The 25,562-nt window shown below is 35.3% G+C and overlaps 1 protein-coding gene across 2 annotated transcripts in view; it reads left to right on the forward strand.

Annotated features, from left to right (window-relative positions):
* Positions 1 to 92: 92 nt before the first annotated feature.
* The window catches only part of SPAG16 (sperm associated antigen 16), a 1,018,955-nt gene continuing 993,485 nt past the window's right edge, over positions 93 to 25,562 (forward strand). For both annotated transcript variants that reach the window (XM_015539276.2, XM_042995277.1), the window contains exons 1-5: positions 93 to 313; positions 9,967 to 10,013; positions 11,168 to 11,263; positions 14,398 to 14,516; positions 20,694 to 20,831. In XM_015539276.2, coding sequence (XP_015394762.2) covers positions 187 to 313; positions 9,967 to 10,013; positions 11,168 to 11,263; positions 14,398 to 14,516; positions 20,694 to 20,831 — 527 coding nt within the window. In that variant the 5' untranslated portion in view covers positions 93 to 186. The remainder of the gene's footprint in view (positions 314 to 9,966; positions 10,014 to 11,167; positions 11,264 to 14,397; positions 14,517 to 20,693; positions 20,832 to 25,562) is intronic.

The raw sequence follows: 25,562 nt of genomic DNA on the forward strand, positions 1-25,562 counted from the left end.
GACGTTGCCATGGTAACCAGTGAAGCTCAGAGGGCCCTAAAGCTTTGGGCTGCAGCAACCCTTAGGTGCGCGGAACTGGCTGGGTGGAAGCCGTGAGGGTGTCAGAGTCTCGCGAGAGCTGCGTGCGGTCTCGGGCAGGCGTCTTCGCAGTTGCTCTTAGGGAGGCAGCGGGCCGTTCCGCCTCAGATGGCTGCTAAGCAAGGAATGCCCACCTTGGCCCTGCGGGTCCTGGAAGAAGCGTTGGGCATGGGCTTGACGGCTGCTCGGGACACCGCGGAGGCGGTGGCCGCCGAGGGCGCCTACTACCTGGAGCGTATCCTTAAGTGTAGGCGCGGCCTCCAGGCGCTGCCCTTGGTAACGGGTTGGGGACGAGGGCGCGGGCTTCCCACTGGGGGGCGCCCTCTGAGGCTTGTGGCTACCAAGCCGGCCGAGACGCCACTTGGACCTCATGGTGGCGTCTCCCGCACCTTGTTCCCCTGATAGCTACCCGCTAAATTTTTCCCCTTTTCGGAGTGTTAGGCTGCCGCATTCCTGTTGGAAGAACCTTCAGGAATCTGGTACTTAGTCACCACTTTGCAAACTTTGGATGGAAGTTTTATGTTAAGGTGGTACAACAGATTGATTCAACCCCCCTTTCGCTTAGTGATTTTCCTAAATAAGCCCTAAACCTGCGGAATACCGTGGGAACCAATTCAGTCGGGAAAGTTAGGAGACCGGGAAAGACTTCGGCCTTTGCGTTTTAAGGAGCTGAAGCTCAGAATATTCAACCTGTGATTCTGTAGATGGTTCAGTTGACCAATGCTTAAATGATTTGTTGTGGTAGCGTCAACTTCCTTGGTAGTTGCAATTTTGGCTACTTAATAATAATTGTTACTTTTTTTTTTTTTTTTTAAAGCAACTAAATGATGACCCGGTGAGCTGAAAAGGCTCAGAGGTGTTAGGAAGAAACCAGACAGTGATAAGCAATTATCAGTGGAAATACCAGAAAAATGGAATAGCCATATGTGAATAATTAGGTTCACTATTTCTTGGTAAGGCCTTTGAGCTCACCTCCGCTGGGCATGTAGAGTAATTGTACTGGAGAGATAAGGAGAGTTCATGAGAAAAAGGTGTCTACTTTTTTAAGGCAGGTAGGAGAGAGACGGTTATCTGTTTTATTCTTAAAGATATCAAGGAAACTCCAAAATCTGCTTTATTATTTCTTTGTCCAACTTTGAATCCCCCGGCTTTAATTCAAGACTTCAGAGATTCGGCAATGATTGGTTTTGTGGGCTTTGGCAAACTGGTTCACCTGTCCTGACTCAGGCTCTGTACACACCGGTGCTTCAGGGAGCTTTGAAGAACTTAGTTGAAAAGATCAAAGAGAATATGTGGTATTTTCTTCAATGCAAACATGATCTTTATAGGAATATAAGCTTCAATAGTTCAAAATCAATTTAAAGGAAATATGTAGGTGCCTTAGTGTCTTAAATGAGGCATTGTACTCTTTTCAGAGCTCTAAATAGCTACTTTCCCCAGTAAAATTCCTTTTTAAATTCGAAAATGAGCCAACAATTCTTACAGAACTTAACTGCATCAAGTATAAAGTTTTTCAGTGTCCCTGGTAGTGAATGGTAACCAGCATCTTATTTTTGTTTACATTAAGATGATTTCTGTAATGCATGGTTTGTTAACATGAGGCAATCACAATGGGTTAACTTTTTTGCAGATATCCCTGTGGAATAAATGGTGGACTCCCATATAATACAGCTTTTCGGTTTACTTAATTTTCCAGGCGATCACTGGGTTACAACTGCAAACGTATAGCAGTTTGCAAAAAAAAAAAAAAAAAAAAAACCTGCCTGACAAAGATTTCTCCAAATAATCACATTTGTAAATATAAGCAACTCTAACTTTTTAGGATTTTATTATCCGGTTTATGAATTATCTTGCCTTTTTGCTTTTCTTCCATCTCCCTTTAGTTGACTACTGTTTTGGATTTCAACCAAAGGGTAGTCCAAGGATAGCAGAACTACACAGATAGCTAGTTTTCCTACATTCATTGTTTAGGTGGGAAGTTCAGTCATAAGTGAGGCTTTAACTCTTAGTTAAAATGAAGTTTGAGGATTACTTTTGAATGCCAATTATCCTTGTATCCCTGGGCTCTCTTAACATGCATAATTAAGAGTTGACTGTATAATGTTATTTGACATTGTTTCTTAAGGCAATTATGATAGTTGCTGAAGTGAGACTTTCTTGGGTTTAAAGTCTTTAGCTTTCAGGTAATTTAATTGAGCTATTGCAGTGGGTAAATAAAAGTTATAATATGCACAAATGAATCAGAAATCTGATGTTCTCTACTTTGCACATATACTTAATCACTTCTACTGCATTTGGTCTTGGGCTTCGCTTATTTATGACTGAACAGATGCTCCTTAGAATACTAGACAACAAGATATCAATATTAAATCTTTAAAAGAGGTTGACTGTAATTCTTCAGGAAGTCACCCTTTTCTTTGCTGTTAAACATTCAAACGTAAAGAACATGTACAAATTATTAGGGCCCAAACCGAAAACAGCCAGGATCCACCATGAGGGGAATGGCTTCATTAAGTAAAGTCCCCGTTTTCTTTGTAAGTTTAGAGAATGTATGCAGGAAAAATAATTCTTACCCCTGCAACACCTCTTCTTTGTAACCTACTACCTGTAAAGGCAGGTGTTATCTGTTTCTCTTCTGAAGCAATTCACAATATCATTGCTTTTATGTTTTAAACTTCAGCACAAGATACAAACATACATGTACATTGTTCCTTTCTTAGCTATATCCAGAGCTTTGAAGAAATCTGTTTATGAAAGCACATGAATCCTCTGGAGAACTCCTCATTAGAAAGATACTTGCAACACTGTAAAACATAAGACCAGATTTTAGCTATGTGCTTTGTAAAGGGTCGAGTGTATGTAAAGAAAGCTGATTGTTCTCTTATGAATGAATTCTCTATTAGAAATCAGGACAGCTTGGGTAAGGTTTTCCATATGGAGTAGGAACTACAGTTAATGTATGGCTAGGGACATGTGGGAATGCCCAGTCCAATTGGGAGATGCAAGCTGGAATGAATTGTACTAAGAAAGCTAGTGTTTAATTGATTTTGTTGCTGCATGTCAAAAGAAATGTTCAAGGAAGAATAATGGAATACATGGACTCTAGGAAAGTGGAGCCCCCAAGGTATTGTCTTTGTTATCTCCCTCCTTTTGCACTGATTCTCTGCTCCTCTAGCTGGATTTTGATTATTTTATCTTTCAACGCATTCCAATGCTAAGAATTTGGCTTCTTAGATCATGGACATAAGTTTGCTGACCACTGAAGAGGTTTGCTCTGGCCCCACCAGCAATTTCTGAGGGTTGAGTGAGTTTAAACCAGTTTTTTGAAGCTGATCAACTGTGGATTCAGTCCCAAAGTCAACTATTTCTGAAAGTGCAAAATTAAAGATTCCATTAAACTAGTCAACTGAAATATGGTGAACACACTTAGACACCTCATCTAAGATGCATGCTTGTTTTCTTAAATTATATCCCTAGTCAATCATTCATTGTAATAGTAATATTCACTGATAACTTTAATTAAAATTGAATTTTTATCATTTAACAGTCTTTTTATTCATTATTTTTAACATTTAGTGATTTTTCCCATCTCTTATGTTACTTCTCTGGAATCTTTGTAGTATTGAGTGAGCAGATATCCTTAATAATTGTTAGGTACTCAAGTCATCTATTTCTTATTATCATTGGGAAAATTAATTTGTCCATGGCATCTTAGTTGCACCCTACATATATTCAAATACAAGGATAGACAGTCTGAATGTAGAATCTAGACCAAAAGGCATGTTACTAAGTCTGGAGTGAATTTTACATGCATGAAAATCATAGGCTATTTGGAAAGAAAGAAAGAATTTGTTGTGTGTCCTCTAGTCTGGGCAAACTTGAATGTGCATATGAATCAAAGATATGGATCTTTAAATGAAGACTAATTCAGTAAGTTCTAGTGAGGGCTGAAATTCTGCATTGCTAATAAGCTCCCAGGTGTTGCTGGTGCTGCTGGTCTAAAGAATATAATTGGAATAATAAGGCTGTAAACAAATTTCTTAACTACTAGCCATCATATTTTCAGATAGAGGTATATCTATATTTTTAGTTATAGAGCCCATATCTTTGGATCTCCTGGCATAAAGTTGGAAAAACTTAAACCACCACCCGCTATGAGAACAGTGAGCCTTATATTTTGAAAAGAAAGTTATTTTCCACCTTCTGAGGCAGAAGATGTGCAATGGTGTTTGGGGCAGGGGTAGCCAATAAATTTCCACTCTTGCCGTGTCTGTTGAATTGGTAGTGGCTCCCTGGTATGTGGTGTTAATAAGATTCTGAGACCTCCTGAAGACTTGGTGGGAAAGACTGCAGAAAACAAATAACAGTGGAGAAAGTGGCAGCAAGTGGTAGCCACTTATCTGCCATCTTCGGTGTCTATTATTCAGTTAAGTTATATTATTCAAACTGGCATTCCTAAGAAAGGGAACCATGGCTGTGATGTCTGCCATTTACAGTACTTTTATTTCAATTTCGTAAGTAAAATGTTGATCATGAAGGATCCAGGCTAGATTTTAGATTGCCTTTACGTACATTGGCTCTGCAGTGACGGCAAAGATTACAAAGCAGTTTCTGTCTATAGTAGCTTTGGGAAATCATGTAAAATATAATTAACTGTGTGTTTCATTCCAGTTCCTTGTAAAGATGCTGCTGCTGGCAGTGATGCACCTCCAGTGCAGCACTGGGAAGAGACGAGCGTGTGAGGAACACTTTGTATGGTGTTCACATCTAAAAATCATTTATAGTTTTCTGGCTGTGGTTCATTTGTAGAGCCTTGTTTGCGACCCCATCATATCAACTGTCACCTCAAGCTCGACTCCATTATGCCAGCTGAAATGCTTCTCTGAGGCTTCTTGCAGTTGTGTCTTCTGTAGTACTGTGATGGATTTAGGGTTTCCTGGCAGTTTCTGCGTATATTGTCCTATTTTCTGATAGGATCTACAAGGTCGAGATCTGGTACAGATTCTGCCAGTGCAGAAACTGCCAGGCAGTTCACCCATGGTGACCTAGTGCCATCAGGGAACTGATACATAATATGCAAATTATATGCAAATCACAAGTATTACTAAATTTCTTTCAGAGCAAGGGGAGATGTGGAGTGGGACCCTTAGTCTGGGTGTAGGCTCTGATTCTGGGATACCGAATGTGGCCTAGAAATGGGTGGTGCTAAGGGCTGTGGCTGCAGGTCAGAGAGGAAGTGGAATCACCGACCTTACCCTGGGCAAGAGGAGACTAGAACACTAGGCACAATATTAGATGTCAACTTAGCATTAAGCAGGCAGAAAGGCAATAGCTAGACCTAAAGAGAATAGAAAGGAGGGAAAAATGAATTTCGGAAATGGAGTTTAACAATGTTCTTTGAAGGAATACTAGACAGATAATAAGAAGAGGGTTTTTCTTGGCATTAAGAAACTGATTTTGAGCCAGAATTCTGGTTTATTCTGCAATGGAAAAAAAATCACTTTGCCTGAGAACTGTGACCAGCTTAATTGTATGGACATTTCCTGCAGAATAGGATCACCTTAGAGATTAAATTACACATGAGAAAGTTGTCCAGTAAAAGTAGAATGAGAGTAGAGGGTTTTGATCATTCAGGCAATTCTTGGTCAATTGCTTATTCCTATTCTGCCAACATTGCTTCTAAAGCAGTCTTTCCAACCTTTTTTTACACATGGTATTCCATCAGATCCTGCTTCACTCAGTCTTTCTGGCTGTCCCGATGGCCAAGGGAATCAATATCGGTACAATCCACAGTGTTCTCTTTATGAGAATGGGAGAGAGTAATTTCTCTCGGGCTTCACAACCAGAAATTGCTGTACATCTGCTGAGAAACTCATCTGTTTTCGTTGGATGGTTATGGAATTCGTATCTGATTACATTCCCCTCTTTACCCAGACTGCTGGGGAAGCTTTGGGTCAGATCTGTGGCTTATGTTTGACAGAGTTCATGAGACTTTATGGCATGTACTGTATCCTTATCTTTATCTTATTTCTGTTCTTTCTCTTTGAATTTCCATACTTACTTATTTTTATATTTTGTACTATATGCATATTTGTCAACTGCCACACAATCATTTGGGGATTCATTTGTGCATTTGTCCATGTGTTGCTAGCCAGCTCAGCCAGACAGATGCATACCAACGCACATGCCAAAGTACATTTATTTCTTCGGTAGCACCTCAACGTCACATTTCAACTCAGTTGCTCTTGGGAAGATTTTATGTACGGATCATTTTTGTGGATACTGAAAATACCAGTCAAGGAAAATAGTGGTTCCTATTTTGGATGTTTGTCCTCTTCCTGACCTTTTGTCTCATTAATCTCTTGCCCTTGGCTAATTTAATCTTTGGGTTGGTATGTTTGCCCTTTTTTATACTTCTCTTTCCTTTAGGGTCTTCAAATTGAGCTATTTAAATGGTTTGATTTAGCTGTTGATGATATAACACTGGAAAGTTTGGAAAGTAAGTACCTAGGATTTTGGTAAAAATTGCACATTCTTGTTGTGTCACTGTAGACACAATATGATAATGTAGAAAATTCCTGATATTTTTATTCAAGAAATTTGTCTTTGTCACTTATAGGTATATGATTTTTGGAAGATTTTTTAATCTCCTTGATTAAGTTTCTTTCTTTTATTTTTTTATGTAGAAATGATTATATCTGTGTTACTCAATGTCAGAGGATTGTTGTGAGAATAAATATGATAATGATCCATATGACAAAACTTTTAAGCTTTATGAAATGGTAGTTATTTTTCCACTTACTGTTTTGATTTTGGGGAAACTATATTATTAGGGTTCAAAAGCTGTTGCCTCAGATATTTTCTGGGTAGCAGTATGGCAGGTGTTGTCTGATATTTCCAAAGCTTTGAGGACAAATCTTTTTTTTCTCTCTGTGTATTGCCATGTTTAACAACCTATGCTTTGATGTTTCTTCCTCACATTAATCTTGCCAGTTGGATAATTTACAATTTTAAAGTCTATCTAAATGATTTTAGAATATTTACTTCTTTGTGAAATTTATTATGGTATGAGCAGTGATGAAGAATGACATTGCTTTTCTGGAGACTTAAAGACAAGTGACTTCTTACAAAATCAAGTTTTAGTATACTTTTCCATAGAAAGGAGACTGATTTCCTGTAGCTGAGCTTCTGGAAATTTTATTGAAAAAAGTGAAAATGTATCAGAAAAATCTAAACTTAGAAAGGAAGAAGATTTAGAATGAATTTTATTAATGCATTCATTTTAAAGCCTGGGGGAACTAGGCCATGAGAGACTTATGAGACTTCTCCACAGGTACTCCTCTCTTTCTAGAACAAGGAAAATAATAACAAATACTTGCATAGCATATACTATAAGCTAGGCACCATTCTAAGTGATTTACATGCATTAACTCTTAATACTCTTGAAACTCCTCAATTTATCTGTGGTAGCCAGCTTCCATAGTGATTCCCACATCCTGTACTCATGCTCTTATTTAGCTCCCTTAGGCACTGAATAGGGTTGACCTATGTAACCAATGATGTGACTTCTGAGGCTTGGTCATAAAAGACATTGTGGCTTCCACTTTGTTTTCTTATATTGCTTATTCTGGGGGTAGCTAGCCGCTATGTCTTGAGAATGCTAAAGACGCCTGTGGAGAGACCCACATGGGGAGGAATTGAAACCTTTAGCCAACAATGTTAGAGCCATCTTTGAAATGGATCCTGTTGCCTCCACCGAGCCTTCAGAGGACTGCAGCCCTAGCTGCAATCTTCACTGAGATCTCACGAGAGACCCCAAATCAAACTCCACAAGCTAAGCCACTACTGAATTCTTGAACACAGAAACTATGAGGTAATGGATGCTTATTGTTAAGCCTGAAGGTTTGGGGAGTTTGTTAAGCAATAGTAATAAAAAGTACAGATTTTGGCAGCTGAAAGTGGGATTCTAACATAAGAAATCCTTTAAAGTATTAGAGTGGCTCTGGAACTGAAATAGGACAGATGTTAGAATTTCTTTAAGTAGGATGTTAGTGAAAACTAAATACTTTGATCAGACTGTTAGTGGAAGCCTGGTGGTCTCTTAAGAAGGCTGCTGGCAAGGGACTAGAGAGTGAGGCAAGTGCTATTGGAAACTGTTCCATGGTAGTAGATTAACTAATATAGGTAGGTCCTTCACTCCTGGTGCCCAGTATGGGTAAATTTGCCATATGAAGTTCATATGGGTAAATTACCCAGTACGGGTATTATAGGATCAGCTGCAGGGTTGCATCTTTTTTTTTTTTTTTCTGTAGTAGTTTAATCTACCATGTTTTTAATTAGTTATTAGTTATTTTACTTACTTATTTAATTAGTTAAATTAAGTAGTTATTTTTGAGCCAAAATTACTTTTCACCATATTATTGGGAGATAAACTTGTTTGACAATGAAATACTGGCCTTTTGATGGTATCTGGTTCCTAAGAATTGTTCGTGACTGAAATAGGCTTAAGTGACTTTCCAGTTGGATAAACAGTGAAGACTTACTGCTTATGATGGAACTGAGTAACAAAGCCGTATAACCCATCTTTTAGAGGTTTAGAACTGTGTGGAAGATAATTGGCAAACACTTCAAGTGTTTACATAGCATAGAAGACGAACATGGAATAACAAGAGAGGTTTAAGTATAGCATAGTGAAACCTGTACTTCCGGGGCTGATCACCAACTGTGTTAGGTCCTAGCTGTGTAACCTTGTGCTTGTGAGTCCTGATCTGTAAAATGGAGATGATTATAGCTTGCAGGTAGGATGAGAATGAGGGACAGTGTCTGCTTCTCTTAAATACTGTATAAGTGATACCAGTTCTTATTACAAACAGCATGAGTTGTTATATACACGTTTAGCTAACTCTTGGAAGATAATTTCTCATAACCAGCAGCAAAACAAAAGCTAGGCTAATCTCGTCTTTGATTTTTGTAACCATTGCTATACATTAAAGTGTTTAATTTCATACATTTTGAATGAACTTGGCATAATCCCATCTGTACATATGGAGAGAAATGTAAACCCACCAACCAACAAAATGTTAATGGTATATGCTTTGCTTTCTTTCAAAATTAAACATTATCTTGAAGTTTTCATTTATAATTAAAGTAACTTATGATTTTTGAAAGTCTTACAACAATGCTGTTAGAATTTTTTACTAGTCATTTCCATTGATATTTTAATGCTTATTTCTTGATACTTTATGGACCATTGAATTATGATTACTGTATACTTTGCTTTAATTAGGCTGCCTTTCCTGTGAATGAAATTTAATTTTAAACTTGAAATGTATAATAAATAAGAAGATATTTAAGTAATTTTTATTATGAAAACATTGAAATCTGTTTTTTACTTATATATGGATATTGGTGTGCTTTTTAGAAATTCGTAATACTTTAAGAAGTCACAATGCACTGTGAATGACTCTGGAGCTCTGAGAATTTAAATTAGTTTGAGATAAATTAAAAAATTGACTGTCATAGTTTTCATGTCCATAAGTTTTCTTTTCTCTTTCTAATCTATACTATCTTATTATATATACCATGCACATTTTTGTAAGCCTTGCAATCAAGTTGGAACTCATTAGATAGTAAATAGATGTATGGGAATGTAGTTTTTTATAGGTTTGGGTTCTATAGAGCAATGCTTTAAAATAATAATAAAAATATTTTGTTTTAAGATATCTATATTTGTAGGTTATATGGGGAAGAGTAATTTTAAAGAGTTTATATTACATTTACCAACTCGGTGAGATAAATGGATCTAATACCGAATTTTAATGTCAAATCAATTTTAAATGAATCATTTTATCCCATATATCTTGAGATTGAAACTTGACATGATTTCAGAGGTCACCATAACTGAGGCATCTGAAGATGATTATGAATATGAAGAGGTAATTTTTTCATTTTAAGTATTTACTTGTAAATTCATTGTCATTCTTATGAAATATTCATTTTATTTTATTTTATTTTATTTTATTTTATTTTATTTTATTTTATTTTATTTTTTGTTTTCCTTAAGAGATGTTAGTTTTTCAACTGAATTTAGCTAATATCAGCTAGTTAAGAGTGAAGTGTGAAAGTTCTGTTTAAAAGTTTAGATTGGTTAATCCATCTGGCTCTTTTGGTTTCCTGTTAATTGTGCTTCAAAGTTAACTCCTTATCCCCTGCCTTGTGGATCCTTACTACAGTTTGCCTGTCCAGCAGGCATTCCTTCCCAAACATCCATTCTGCTCTTGGATGGGTTTTCCAGATTCCCACTACTGGCTGTAGGTCAGATCCCCTGCTTCCTTTCAGCTTAACTCTAATTCTGTGTGTAATGTAGTTCCTGCCTCAAATTTTTCCTTTCATTCACTGTTTGGATAGGACCTATTGTTCCTTCTGAGATGTGGCACCTAGAATCACTCCTAAAGGATAGGCACTGCAAGTGAAACTGTGGAAGCAAGCCTGGCAATTTGTGGCCTGAGCAAGTAAAAGGACAAACAGTAGATAACTTTTTATTATACTAGTAAAATAGAGATAATATGAATATGTGCCATATGAAATTACTGAAGGAGTTAATGTAAGATACATAAAACTCATCAGCATGTAAGAAGCACACAGTGAATGTTAACCATCATTATTATCATAGTTAGAGTCTGTTGCATTTTTCCAAGAGCATAACATTCAGGCAGTCAGCTTCATTTTATTTTGTTTTGTTTTTTTTTAATAAACTAGAGATTTGCAGTTACTTGTAGTTATGAAAAAGAAATGGTCTTACATTTTTTCTCCGCAGAGTTGTTAGACTATATTTGTCATTATAGATAAGAGCAGATGCCCATAAACTGATCTCGAGTTTATCAGAAGTGACATTGATGATGTTTACAAGGAAGTCAGAAAGCTTCCTACTTGGTTATCCATTTGTCACAGAACTTCAGAATTACATGGCATCTTACATAAGGTGTCTATTTTTGTGATCCTTTATTTTATGAGGAAAAATTATTTCTGAAATGAAGTAAGTTACTTTTATATTCCTGCTTACTCTTTCTATACTCTTTCTCTGATTTAGATACCAGATGACAATTTTAGCATTCCAGAAGGTGAAGAAGATCTGGCAAAAGCAATTCAGATGGTCCAAGAACAGGCTACAGATACTCAGATTTTGGTGAGAATTTTGAACACAACCTATAGTTTGTGTAGTTTGAACACAGCCTGTAGTTTAGCAGTGAGACTTTAATGTGAAATTTGGAAAGTCATTTAAACTTTAAGTACTTTACTTAGTAAATACAGTCCTATCCCTTGCTGTGCCTTTTTCTCTTGTGATTTTATCATCACACCTTAACTTTAAGTAAGTATTCATATTTCTTCTTTTTTGGATTGTCATTTTCTGCATCATGGTTACTCTTGCATAACTTTATGACAAATGACACCTTCCCTCAGAACTCTGCCTGTTTAATCTCACCAGATATTAAAACAAGGATTTTAAATTCTAATGTACAGAATTTGGTTTTGGATACAGATACTAAAATGTATTTTGCAAAATTCTGTGGGTTTTTTTTTCATGGAAATATTTATCTGATAGGGATGCTTAATATGTTACAACTTTTTTTCTTATGAGCTCTTTTACTAAAGAATGTGGTAGGGGAATTTTTTTAAGTTATTTATTTTGAGAGAGAGAGGGGAGGAGAGACAGAGAGAGAGATAGAGAGAGAGATGTGAATGGGGGGAGGGGCAGAGAGAGAGGGAGACTGTTGTGGAGCTGCATCTCACAAACTGTGAGATCATGACCTGAGCCAAAGTAAAGAGTCAGACACTTAACCAACTGAGCCACCCAGGTGGTCTGGGGATATGTTGTTTTTATTCAACTAGTCTTTCATTCCTTGAGATAGGGAAGTATCTCATTCAAATTTAATACCTAGCACCTCTCATGGTGCCTGGCATGTGGGAGACATTCAGCAAATATATGTTGAGTGAATATTATATGCAAAGTTAAAAGAAACATTTATGATCACATTATAGCTTAGAACATGTATGTGTATGCATGTGTGTATAATATGTTGATAGGATTGTAAGTCTCCATGTATAAGAAACATGGCATTTTAAGGTGGTTGGATTTCTGCTTTGGCTGTTTCACAGTATATGTATCAGATGTATTCAGGAAGAAATAGAAAGAAAATACTATTCGAGAAGGCAGGAGTCTACCAGACCATACATACAAATGTACATAAAAACATGAGCTCACAGACATCTTTAGAAACTAGATTAGGTATAGTCTCTCTGTCCTTTTCCTCCTGTGTTCCCAATTCCTTCAACTATCCTCCATCTCATTCTAAATATCATTTTCAAATTTATTGACCAAAAATGCCAAGGTATCATTTATTATTGTAAAATGAATGTCTACTTCCAACAGTGTTATACCCTTACCCAGTGGTTATATATAAATTTCCACCGTAATGCAAAGACCTGAAGACAGGGATGCTGTATTCTGCTGCTTTGACATCTTCCATGTGTGATGTAGGGTCCTGCATATAATCAACACTGTTCAATAATATCTTTTAAAATGACCTTAGGAAAGATATTACAAATTATTCTACTTGAGCTTTAAAAAAATTCATTTTAAAACCCTATTAATTTGTCAGGAAATTTCTGTAGCCCACCAAATTTGCTTCAACTGATCACTGTTTGAAGGTTGTAGCAACTACTAGTAATTAAGATCAGCAGTAAGTTATGTATAGCTCTTTTGAAAAGCACTTTTTAGGGGAACCTGGGTGGCTCAGTTGGTTAAGTGCCTGACTCTTGACTTCAGCTCAGGTCATGATCTCGTGGGTCATGGGATCGAGCCCTGCATCGGGCTCTGTGCTGACAATGACGGGATTCTCTCTCTCTCCCTCTGTCTCTGTCCCTCCCCTGCTTGCACGCACTCTCTTTCTCTTTCTCTCTCAAAATAAATAAATAAACTTAAAATTTAAAAAAAGAAAAGAAATTTTTAGGGAAACAGAGATTCTTTCCTCACTGCATTTCTATGTAACTATTACTAGGTATGTAACATTTACCTGGTATATAATCAAGACCAGGTTAAGAAGGACAATGAAGAAGGAAAGTCTACTTCTGGGTTTCTATATATGAAAATAGATCTGTCTGTCTAAATGATTGGCAGTTAGATTAATAAGTTCTTGCCAATGAAAAGAAAATGCACTCTGGGGGCAACCATACTGTTGATATTTTTAAGAATTTACCCATTATTTGTCTTATTTTATACATGGGTTTATGTGACATAATAGTTTTTATGGCTGTTCTAATTTCATATCTCACTTGCTGAAATATCTCCACTTTTCTAGTCTAGGGGTCTGCAAACATGTTCTCTGGGATCATATAGTAAATATTTTAGATTTTGAGGGCTGTAAGATCTCTGTTGCAATTCACCTCTGTCATGTGTATGAAAGCATCCATAGACAATATGTAAAAAATGAGCATGGCTGTGTTCTAATACATTTGGTTCTCCTGCCCTTCAATCCTCTGCTTTTTTTCTCCCAGGCACTTAGTGCCATCTGCCATATTATATATTTTTAATTTAGTTTTTCATTTTCTGTCTTCATCTACTTGACCATTAGGTATGAACACTGAGTCTTATCTAGTTTCATTACTGCTTTATTCTTAGTGATTAAAATAGTCCCTGAAGCATAGCACTCAAAAAAAATTAGATGAAAAAATGAACAAGTGAATGAATAAATTAACAGCCTTTCAGTACCAGTAATCAAAGCTTATTGAAAGGGGTGCCTAGGTGGCTCAGTCAGTTGAGCATCTGACTCTTGATTTTTGCTCTGGTCACAATCCCAGGGTTGTAGGATCCAGCCCCATGTCAGGCTCCCTGTTGAATGTAGAGCCTGGTTGGGATTTTCTCTCTCCCTCTCTCTCTGCCCCTCTCCTGCTAGCACCTGTGGGCACGTCCTCTCTCACTCTGTCTCTCTCTCTCTCAAAATAAACAGGGGTGCTTGGGTGGCTCAGTCGGTTAATTGTCTGACTTTGGCTCAGGTCATGGTCTCATGGTTTGTAGGTTTCAGCCTCGTGTTGGGCTCTGTGCTGACAGCCCTGAACCTGGAGCCTACTTTGGATTCTGTCTCCCTCTCTCTCTGCCCCTTCCCCACTCATGCTCTCTCTCTCTCTCTCTCTCTCTCTCTCTCTCTCTCTCTTTCTCTCAAAAGTAAATAAACATTTAAAAAAAGAAAATAAATAAACTTAACAAAAGCTTACTGATGATTTTATATTTTCAAAATAAATAATTGTACATTTAAATTTCAGGAGCAGAAAACAGTCCTTCCTTCAAAGCAACCAGTACCTGAAGTAATAGAAGACTTTCTTTGCAATTTCCTAATCAAAATGGGAATGACCAGAACTCTTGATTGTTTTCAGTCTGAATGGTAAACAATTATGTGGATAAATAGTTCTCTAGAAATGCTAACACGTCCACTTTTAAGTGTCTTAAAGGACTTGAAGTTGCTCAGCTTATGCAAAATGGTTGAAATGGATGGAAACTTTTCCCAGCCTCACCAGCGAAACCATTAGACATACACACACACACACACACACACACACACACACACACACACACATTCACACACTCACATTCACATAATTAGGGTATTAATTTAAAAGAGATTTTTATTAAACATCTTTCTTATATTTGGGTGATTTTCAAAAATCAAGAAAATGAAATATCTCCTGGGGTTGTACAAAACAAAGTCTTTTATTAAATAGTTTTCTATATGTTCTGCATAATTATTAAGGGTATTATTTTCTGCATTAAGATATCCTACCAAGAGTACTACTTTGCTTGTTTTCCTTATAGTATGATGGCCTGCCTTTCTCTACTCACACAACTGATTGATTCTTTTTATATAAATATTTCTTCATTTGGAAATAAGCAGAATTATATTTTCACATGATGTCTAAATGCAGATTTTCTTGTTATAATTGAAAATTTTAATAACTTATTGGGTATGAAAATCATCAGGCATGCTGTCTTTATTCCTTTGCTACAGCAGTAATGTCACCAGGCATGTGTTCAGAGTCCTAACATTCCTTAATGAAATATTGTTAAATAATTGGATGTAAAAATATGTTTGAACTTTAAAAGCCATTGCATATCATGGAAAGGGAATACTATGATAAATAAAGATGTTTATAGTGTTTGGGGGCTAAATCCTAATTTTAAATAAATATATGGGGCAATTTTTAATTTCTACTAATCCAACTGTGATGCAGTTTTTATTTGCTGCTTTTTTTGGTTCTGATCTATGGAGATCATGTAGATAGAAGAAATTAGTTTTATTATTTTAAATTGCATATCTAAAGTTAATATATTTAATGAAAAGAACCATTTTTCATTAATACAGTTAAAGAAACAGCAAGTTTGATGGTAGAAAAATAGTGTTCCTGTTAAATTTAGAAATTACATGAATAATATTTATAAAAATGCCCTATGAAATAATTACAAATGTATTAGAAAATACATTTTTGTAAAAGTAGGTAGATGATTAATTTGTAGTACTAATGAAATGAAAAATTAATGTGGTTCAGTTCCTTTTTTTCTCCTAAGAATATGTGTTAGGACATAGTACTTGCACGTTTGTCTAGGCCAAAGTGTGAAATGATTCCCTTTGAGAAATCTGTAACCAAGTATACTCTTAATGGTTAAGTGCTTGTTGTGTCATATTATCATTTTAGATTTAGCAATTTGAATTGAGATGAAATTTTAGGAAACTACAATATAATTAGGACGTATAGAACCCCTGTGTAAGTGTGCCATTTAGTATAATACTACAATCTTAAAGTAAGATTCTTATAAAGTATCTCTTTATTATATTGTTTAGTGATACTGTGGTTCAAATAATTGTGTCCTTATTCCTAGATGTCAGTTTGTAATGAGTTTACAAGCTGTTTGTGATAAGATTACAGTCTTGGATATTTTTTCTTCACATGAAACATTTTTTACTTTGATCAGAAACTTTTACCTATTCTGCAATAGTAGGACTATGCGAATACAGAGTATATTTTTTATCATTTTTATTATGGATAAAAATGTTTGTAGTATTCGTTGCTCTGAATTCATTTAATCTTACAAAAGTTGACAAAACAAGGTTCCCTCACTGTTAGTTTGTAACACAAAAAACCCTTAAAGTCACCAAAAAACCTGGGAGTAAAATTTGGCTTGTGGCCTTTTAATCCTCAAACAGTAATTGCAGTAAATTCTTTAAATCCAAGGTCAGCAAACAAATCTGGCCTGCCCCTGTTTTGTAAATAAAATTTTGTTGGCACATAGCCATGACCTTTCTTTTAGGTATTATGTATGGCTGCTTTCATGCTACAGCACAGTTTGTTAGTCACAGCACAGTGGAGAACACATGGCCCAGAAAGCTCTTTTTTTTCTGCAAATTCTAAACTATTTTCTGGCTGTTCACACACACAAAAAGATTGTGTGTGTATGTGTGTGTAGTAGTGATTTTTTTTATATGAAACTCAAATTGTTTGCACTGTGGGTTAGCAGTAGCTAATGGAATTTTGTCTTTGTTGGTAAGTATTTTCTGTAACTGTCCCTGAAAACATGGAGGAAAAATTCTCATTTGATGCTTGTTATTATCTAGGTTACTGTTTTCCTGTCTTTTATATCCTATGCCTTGGGTGCCATCATGAAGGAAAACTAACTTTACTCTTATGACACTATTGATGTGTTTACTGAAATTCTGTCATACTATTTCTCATTTGTGACAGTGGGCCTTACACCATAGACAAATTGTATGAAAGTCTATGTACTTTCTCCCTGAAATACATGCACATTCTCCACTTCTATATAATTCTAAGTAGTTTATGGACTTAATGGTAAATGTGAAGACCATTGATGTAATTTTCCTGGTAGTAATTTTTTTGGCAGTTCTGTTGGCAATTTTATTTCCAGTTCCTAATAGTTATGTAACAATCTTTTTTCCCCATCTGAACACTTTTCAGTCTTGTTCTAAGTGTGAGTGAATAAAGAGGAAGAAATAAAAAGGCCAGGATATTTCTTTAACACACACACACACACACACACACATGCACATATGCACACACACACACATCTGAAACAAAAACAAAATATCTTATATACAAAATGCTTGTTTTACTGAGAAATATATTTCTAGAATTTGTAGATTAAGATTCCTAGTGATCTTATAGTATTAGAATAGTATTAGTGAGTTTAAATCATCTTTGACATTTTTATATAGATTACAGAAATTTGTCATGATAAATTATTTTTGAATGTCCTAAGATATATATGATATAGTATGTGTTATGATGTATTATGCTTGATTTGTATTTATTTTACCACATATTAATTTATTTACATAACATTTAATGTAGAAAAGGACTATATACCACTTTTTTTTCTTACTGAAATGATTTCTTTAGTAAGATTTTTTTCTGCATTAAATAAAGCAAGTTGCTGGAAACCAATTTTATGGTCAGAAAAACTTCATGGGCTAATATTTCAATCAACCCTTATATCTTCTCTTTGGAGATAAGTATAAATCACATTCTAAATACATATGAAGTGGTGAATTTATGATTAAATTGTTATCTATTTTGTTGTTTTATAAATTGTGGCAAATACTACTTAATATTGATTCTTTTTTTTACAGAAAATTTTAATGTTTATTTATTTTTGAGAGAGAGAGACAGACAGCTGTCAGCACAGAGCCTGATACAGGGCTTGAACTCACAAGTCGTGAGATCATAACCTGAGATGAAGTCAGACACTTGACCGACTTAATATTGATTCTATTATCTTAACCCTTTGGGTATTCTTCAGGGCTTCTATTAATGTGTAATATAGTAATAAAATTAATATTTATAACATAAAAATGCTGATAATTAAACATTTTTAAACAAATGTTTAACTCATCTATATAGCAAGCTTTGTAGGTATTTCTTTGTTAATAACTTTATTACTGATATGTTTTTCTGTGTTTATACTTTTTTATTTAGGTTGCTACATGTATACATATAATTAAAATTATAATTATTTAAAAATCTGTAAATGATTCTCTGATGTTCGTTATGTCACTGAGAAAATAGACATTCTATGACCTCTGCCTCCCTCTCTACTTACTAGCTTGCCACCTGTGTTCTCAGGCATGCTTCTCACCTGTCACAGAAGCTGAGCCATGCACACTGTCATCTAAGGCCATCCCTCCAGTTGTCCACTGGACCCCAGATCCTCTTAGCTGTTCAAGGACATTGCTTCAGCAATTGGCCCCTCTGTTTTCTGTATTGTAAACTTTTCCCCTCTCTGCTGGATCATTCTCATAAGCATATAGATGTCCAATAATATTTTTTATATTTTTAAAAAAGTGGAAGACAAAAAACACCCTGAACTCCACATCCTTTTTATAGGATAATCTTGATTTCCTAGGCTCCACTTTACAGTATGTCTCCTTGAAAGAGTTTATTACCAGTTCCTCACGTCCTAGTCTTATACCTACTCTGGGTGCACTATTGTCTCCATGACTGTGCTGAAAGTTTTTTCAGTGCTGCACATTGCCAAATTCAGTGACTGATTCTTAGTACTCCTCTTTATTCAGTCTGTTTTCAGCATTTGTCACTGTTGTTCATTTCTTCCTTCTTGGAACACTTTATTCACTTGGTTTGAGAGCAACGGTGCTCTCATATTCACCCACTACTTCACTAGCCCTTGTCTGTCTTAGTCTCTAGTTGGTAGTCTTTCTTTCTCTTCCCAATCTTGAAACAGTCCAGGGACTTCTTTACTTCTCTGTTTATAGTCATGCCCTAGCTGGCCTTGTTCAGTCTTATGACTTTATTTTTTTAAATCTTCTGTATTTATTTATTTATTATTTTTTATATGAAATTTATTGTCCAGTTGGTTTCCATACAACATCCAGTGCTCATCATCCCAACAGGTGCCCTCCTCAATGCCCATCACCCACTTTCCCCTCCCTCCCACCCCCATCAACTCTCAGTTTATTCTGTTTTTAAGAGTCTCTTATGGTTTGGCTCCCTCCCTCTCAATGTCACTCCTCATCAGGGAAATGCAAATCAAAACCACACTGAGATATCACCTCACGCCATTCAGAGTGGCTAAAATGAACAAATCAGGAGGCTATAGATGCTGGAGAGGATGTGGAGAAACAGGAATCCTCTTACACTGTTGGTGGGAATGCAAACTGGTGCAGCCGCTCTGGAAAACAGTGTGGAGGTCCTCAAAAAATTAAAAATAGATCTTCCCTATGACCCAGCAATAGCACTGTTAGGAATTGCCCCAAGGGATACAGGAGTACTGATGCATAGGGGCACTTGTACCCCAGTGTTTATAGCAGCACTTTCAACAACAGTCTTGTAACTTTAAATAGTATCTCTTTACTGATGATTCCCACGTTTGAATTCCGTGTCCTGACTTTTTCCCTGAACTCTTGACATTTATTCCCAGTATTTATCTTCACTTGCAATATATTCATATTGCATTTAATATGAATAAAAGCAATTCCTTTATTTCTCCAATCACCCAATTCCTACTGCATTCATTCCCATCTTCATAAATGGATGTTTGTTGTTCCACCAGAAACCGTGGAGTCATCTTTGACCACTTTTTTAACCAATGCGTGGCAGCTGACTCATAAGAAAATTTTTTTTTGGCTTCACCAATAAGTTGGCCCCGGTTTTACACCCTGTTCAGAAGGGACCTGTTTCTCATAATCTCTACTGCTACCAACTTTGTTTATGCCACCGTTGTTGCTCTTTTGAACTATTGCAACAGGCTCCAAACCAGCATCTCTGATTCTAGTCTTGCTCCTGTAGAGTTAGTTTCTTCAAAGAGATGCCAGACTAATCCTTTTAAACATAAATCTGATCAGTGTAACTTGTTTCTCAAAGCCTTCCAATGGCTTCAATCTGATTCAAGTAAAATCATATTTTTCTCTCTGGCTCCCTGCTGTCTTCCTGACCCATTTTTCACCACTCTCTCCCTTGCTCTGGCTTTTTGCTTTTTAAGGTACATGTCAAGCATCTAATTTTCTCAGGGCTTTACATTTACTCTTCTGTCAGCCAATAATGCTCTTCCCCTTCATATCTACATGACTTAGTCCTTTCTTTTAGTTCTCTGCTCAAATATCACTTTACCAATCATACTTTCTGTGTTCATCCTATGTAAAATAGCACAAACACCCCCATCAGTCTCTATCTTAGTCTCTCTATCCCTCTTATCCTGCTTTATTTTACTTCATGGAACATATCACTATCCACACTAGAACAGATGGGGGCTTGGACCATTTTGTTAATTTCACCAGTGTTAGTGAATTAGTGACTTAGTGCCTGGAACATATGAGATGTTTGGTTATGTTTTATGTACTATGATGATATGAGTACCTAGCAACTAATTATTTGTTATTTTAAATATATATTGTAAATGTGGACATTTTAATTTATAAAATTAATGCCACAAATCAATTCTATAAATATCCCCCAGGAGAACTTTTTGAATTATACATAAATTAAACCAATTTAGTAGAAAGCAACAACATAAAACCTTTTGTTTGATTTTATCCTAGGTATGAGTTAATACAGAAGGGACTAACTGAACTTAGAGATCTTGGGAATGTTCCAGATGTCTACACCCAGAATATGCTTTTAGAAAATGAGAACAAAAATTTGAAGAAAGACTTGAAACACTACAAACAGGCAGCTGAGTATGTTAATTTTTAAATGACTTTTTTTTTTCTTTTGGACCAAATAGAAGTAAAGAGCTGAATGAAGCTAACACGTGGTTAATGTACCAGAGCTTTAATTCTGAACTGAATTCTATGTAAATTCTAGTTAGAAAGAATGTGACAGGCTTCACTAGCAAGTTAATTGAACTGATCAGAACTCTCACAATTGCAACCCACTAGCAAGAGTTGAATGCAGGGAGTTGTATAGGAGATGTTAATTTGTTATGTGGCATTCACTTTCTTATGTTTTTCATAGTCTTTTCATGGTTTGTGAAATCTTCCCCTATGAGGATAAGCTAATCTCTGAAATTATAGTAAATTTATAGAAGGCAGAGAGGAAGGAAGGAGATAGTGTATTTCTCGCTAGAGAAATTTTAGTATTTGAAAATTCCCCAAAGGAAACTGCTATTTTATAATCTCCTAGCGTGAATTTATGCATAGAGAAGAAACTTGACAGAAGCCAAATCTTTCTTTCTAAAATTATAGAAAGACATGCAGTTTTGGCGAACAAATTTAGATAAGCACTGTTATTCTGGCAAAGATACATATGTGAATGTGTTGACTAGGGATGAATCTACTCATCTAAGATGATATTAGATGGAAAATCAATGCTTAGATATGAAGTAGAGAAAGTTCATGCTTTGTTCATTTTTTAATTAAACATACAGTTTTCTCTGTTAAAGAATCATACTAAAACCAAACATTAGATAAGTAGAACTACCATACAGGAACATAATATTTTAAAATCTTTGTAAAAAAGTTTAAAGAAACAAAACTTTGTATTGCAAAGTGAGGAAAATTTTTAAGATAAGCTACTTTTAAAAAGGTGGTGGTGAGGGGTGCCTGCGTTGCTCAGTTGGTTAAGCATATGACTCTTGGCTTAGGTCATGATCTCATGGTTTGTGAGTTCGAGCCCTGTGTCGTGTGTGGACCAGCTTGGGATTCTCTCCCTCTCCCTCTCTCTCTGCCCCTTCCCTGGTCATGTTCTTTCTTTCTTTCTCTCTCTCAAAGTAAGTAAATAAATAAAATAAAAAAAGGTCGTGGTGAATAAAAGAATAAAAGATCATTTTTATGATCATTTATTCACTTACTATTTACACTCATAGAAAGTTTTTACACATTGTACAAATTTCATACTATCTATGGGTATACTGTTTGATATTTTATGTTTTAGAGAGAAGTGTATGATGATCCATGGAATGATAAGTCACTAGAACCAGCATTCTCTCTATTCTTAGTTCATTTCTCAGAAGTGGTTTGCACTATTGGCCCTGCTGCTCACTGTGTTATTGTATAGACACCTAATGGATGCACTGGGAATTTGACACAGCAAATTTTTCAGAGTGATGCTTGGCATACTGTTTCAGTTCCTGATCTCCTTTGAATTATTGCTTGAGTTTGCTAATTTTCCTTTGAATAGATAGAATCTCTGTTCAATGAGTTTTGCCATAGTGACATTAAATAACCATTGTTGATCACTGGTTTATTATTGAATATCATATTTAATAGCTATAATCAAAACCATATAAACTATTACCTTTGCAAATTATTAGCTCATAATCTAAACAGATATCACTCAAATGAAATCTGTTTCTTGTTTGTGTTTACTAAAATATCAGATTACTAAATGTATATAAGATTTGCTATATTTATTAAAGTGTAATTTTAGTTTCAATGGCTTCTGATTCTCTCTCAAATCTATCTTATTTGATATAATTAAACTTTAACAGATTAGAAAAGAAAAATATTTGCTTTAATCTACTTGACATGAAAAATTTGAAGGAAAGATGCCTGACCCTTAGTAGATTCCTAATATTTATGTCATTGAGTGAATATTAAGTACTTTGTACTTTCATGGCACCTAATTTTTGGATATATTCTTAGAAAATGTTTTGTAAATATTACCAACTACTACTGTCTTACTACAAGTTTGCCCCAAATTGTAATGTTTTATCACACAGCTTTTTCAATTTGACTTTTGAAGATATTTTTCCAATAGGAATTAGTAATAAATGTGGGATTCCCTTTATAGAATTTACCCTAAAGTTTTCCTTTTTGGGATTAAAGCTACTTCTTTCTTTTAACTTATTTTTTAAAGATTTTTTAAAAATGTTTTTATTTACTTTGAGAGAGAGGAGGGGCGAGGGGATGGGGTGGAGAGAAGGAGAGGGAGAATCCCAAGCATACTCTGTGCTCACAGTGTAAAGCCCAACACAGGACTCAGTCTCACAAACCATGAGATCATGACCTAAGCTGAAGTCAAGAGCCAGGCACTCAACCTACTGAGCCACCAGGCGCCCCTTAAAGCTATTTTTTGAGGCAAGGTAAGTGTAGATGTTAAATATTTTTTTCTAATAAGAATATTTAGTATGTAAAAAGAGTTGGGCTTACAGATATGTTATATATTGTCCTGATAATACTGGTAGCATTTAATGATGTATCTAGAAAAGTTAGAGAAATCATGTAGCTATAAGGTTAATATTTATCTGGAGAAGAGAGATGCCATGGAAAGAGTATCAAACTTAAGGTTCAAATACCTGGCTTCCATTATTCTGCTACTTATTAACTCAGTTTTCTTATTGTTAAACTGGGAGTAATTATACATAATATTATTAACTCCTAGGGAGTGATGTGATAATTAAATGAGACAATCTATATTAAAGAACTGTGTAAATCACAAAGTACTTTGAAAATGTCAGTTATTATCAATATCTCTAAAGGCTGTCATCCTTGGATTTTTTTAATCATCACATCATTAATATTTTTGAAATTCAGTAATGATGAAGCATAAAGGAAGACATGAGAAGGGAAATATTTCACTCTAAAATATCATTTGAATTGCTATACCTAAAAAAAATGGTCTTTTTCTCTGTTGTAAGCAATTCCAATTTTAGAACTGAGGTTTTCCCTATCTTGCTACAAATGCGGATTGTCTTATATAAAATATAGTTTCATGTATGGTATATATATGTATGTATGGTGATGAATGTTAACTATACTTATTGTGGTTGTTTTACACTATATACAAATATGAATCATTGTGTTGTACACCTGAAACTGGTACAATGTTATGTACAAATTATACCTTGATAAAAAAAAGTTTTAGAAATAGCTGGAAAATTTCTTTACACAGAGGTGTTTTAAAGGGGGAAAATGTACTATTAAAAAGTATTTATAGTTACATTAAAGGTAAAAGTATATACTAGCTACATTAGGGTAATAATATAAATAGTAGTATGACAATCTTTCTTGAAAAAGGAGAATATAACTGTACTTTTATATTAAAGTACTGACCACTTGTCATTTTATTTTTTATATTTATTGCACATATATTTTAATACTCAATTAAAAATTAAAAACATAAGATAAACTTGTACAAATCCTTTTGTTTTGTAAGTTTTGACAGGTATTGCAATCAGTTAAGTTTCATTAAAAGTTTTTTCTAAATTACATGTGTTTGGTTATTGTGACCACTTTAAATACGTTAAAGAATAGGCAAAACATCCAAATGCAATTTCTTACACAATTACTACTATTACACTTGCTTAAACATATTTTGAAACTCATTATTTGAAACTTATTATTATTTAAATTTTATTTTTAATGATTTATTTATTTTTGAGAGAGAGAGACAGAGTATGAGCAGCAGAGGGGCAGAGAGAGAGGGAGACACAGAATCCGAAGGAGGCTCCAGACTTTGTCAGCACAGAGCCCAACGCGGGGCTCGAACTCATGAACTGTGAGACCATGACCTGAGCTGAAGTCGGACGCTTAACAGACTGAGCCACCCAGGCACCCCTCTAATATTTTTTTTTAATTAAGTTTTTAATTTTAATTCCAGTGTAGTTAATATACAGTGTTATGTTGGTTTCAGGTATACAATATAGTCATTCAACAATTCTGTACACCATTACTCAGTGCCAGTCATGATACGTGTACTCATAATCTGCTTCATCTCTTTCACCCATCCCCCACTCGCCTCCCCTCTGATATGCTTTATTTTCAATGTGTGCCCTCAGTTAAAGTAATGATTACTTTTTTTCAACAAGAGCATTTTTTTTTTTACTTGAATACTTCAGAATACATGGTTCTATAGGATATATATAAAACATTCCCTCCAAGAAAAATAGAAATACGCATTTTCTTCAAATACACACAGAAAAATCCCCTGGTTAAATCACATAAAAAAGAAACATAATAGGGGCGCCTGGATGGCGCAGTCGGTTGAGTGTCCGACTTCAGCCAGGTCACGATCTCGCGGTCCGTGAGTTCGAGCCCCACGTCAGGCTCTGGGCTGATGGCTCGGAGCCTGGAGCCTGTTTCCGATTCTGTGTCTCCCTCTCTCTCTGCCCCTCCCCCGTTCATGCTCTGTCTCTCTCTGTCCCAAAAAAAAAAAAAAAAAAAAAAAACGTTGAAAAAAAAAAGAAAAAAAAAAAAGAAACATAATAAATATTACAAATTTGAGAAGACTGAAATCATACCAAGTATATTTTTCAACTGCAATGGTACAACAATAAAACAAAGCTGGAAAATCTACAATGTAAATATTAAATATTTAATATGTAAATATTAACACAGTACTGCACAAACAATGGGGCAAATAAAACAAATGGCATATCAAAATATTTCTCAAAACGAAAGAAAAAGAAAACACAATATTCCAAAATCTATGGGATACAGCAAAGGCAGATGCTGGAGTGAAATTTATGC

Source organism: Panthera tigris, chromosome C1 (assembly GCF_018350195.1).
Source record: "Panthera tigris isolate Pti1 chromosome C1, P.tigris_Pti1_mat1.1, whole genome shotgun sequence".
Classification (NCBI taxonomy): Eukaryota; Metazoa; Chordata; class Mammalia; order Carnivora; family Felidae; genus Panthera; species Panthera tigris.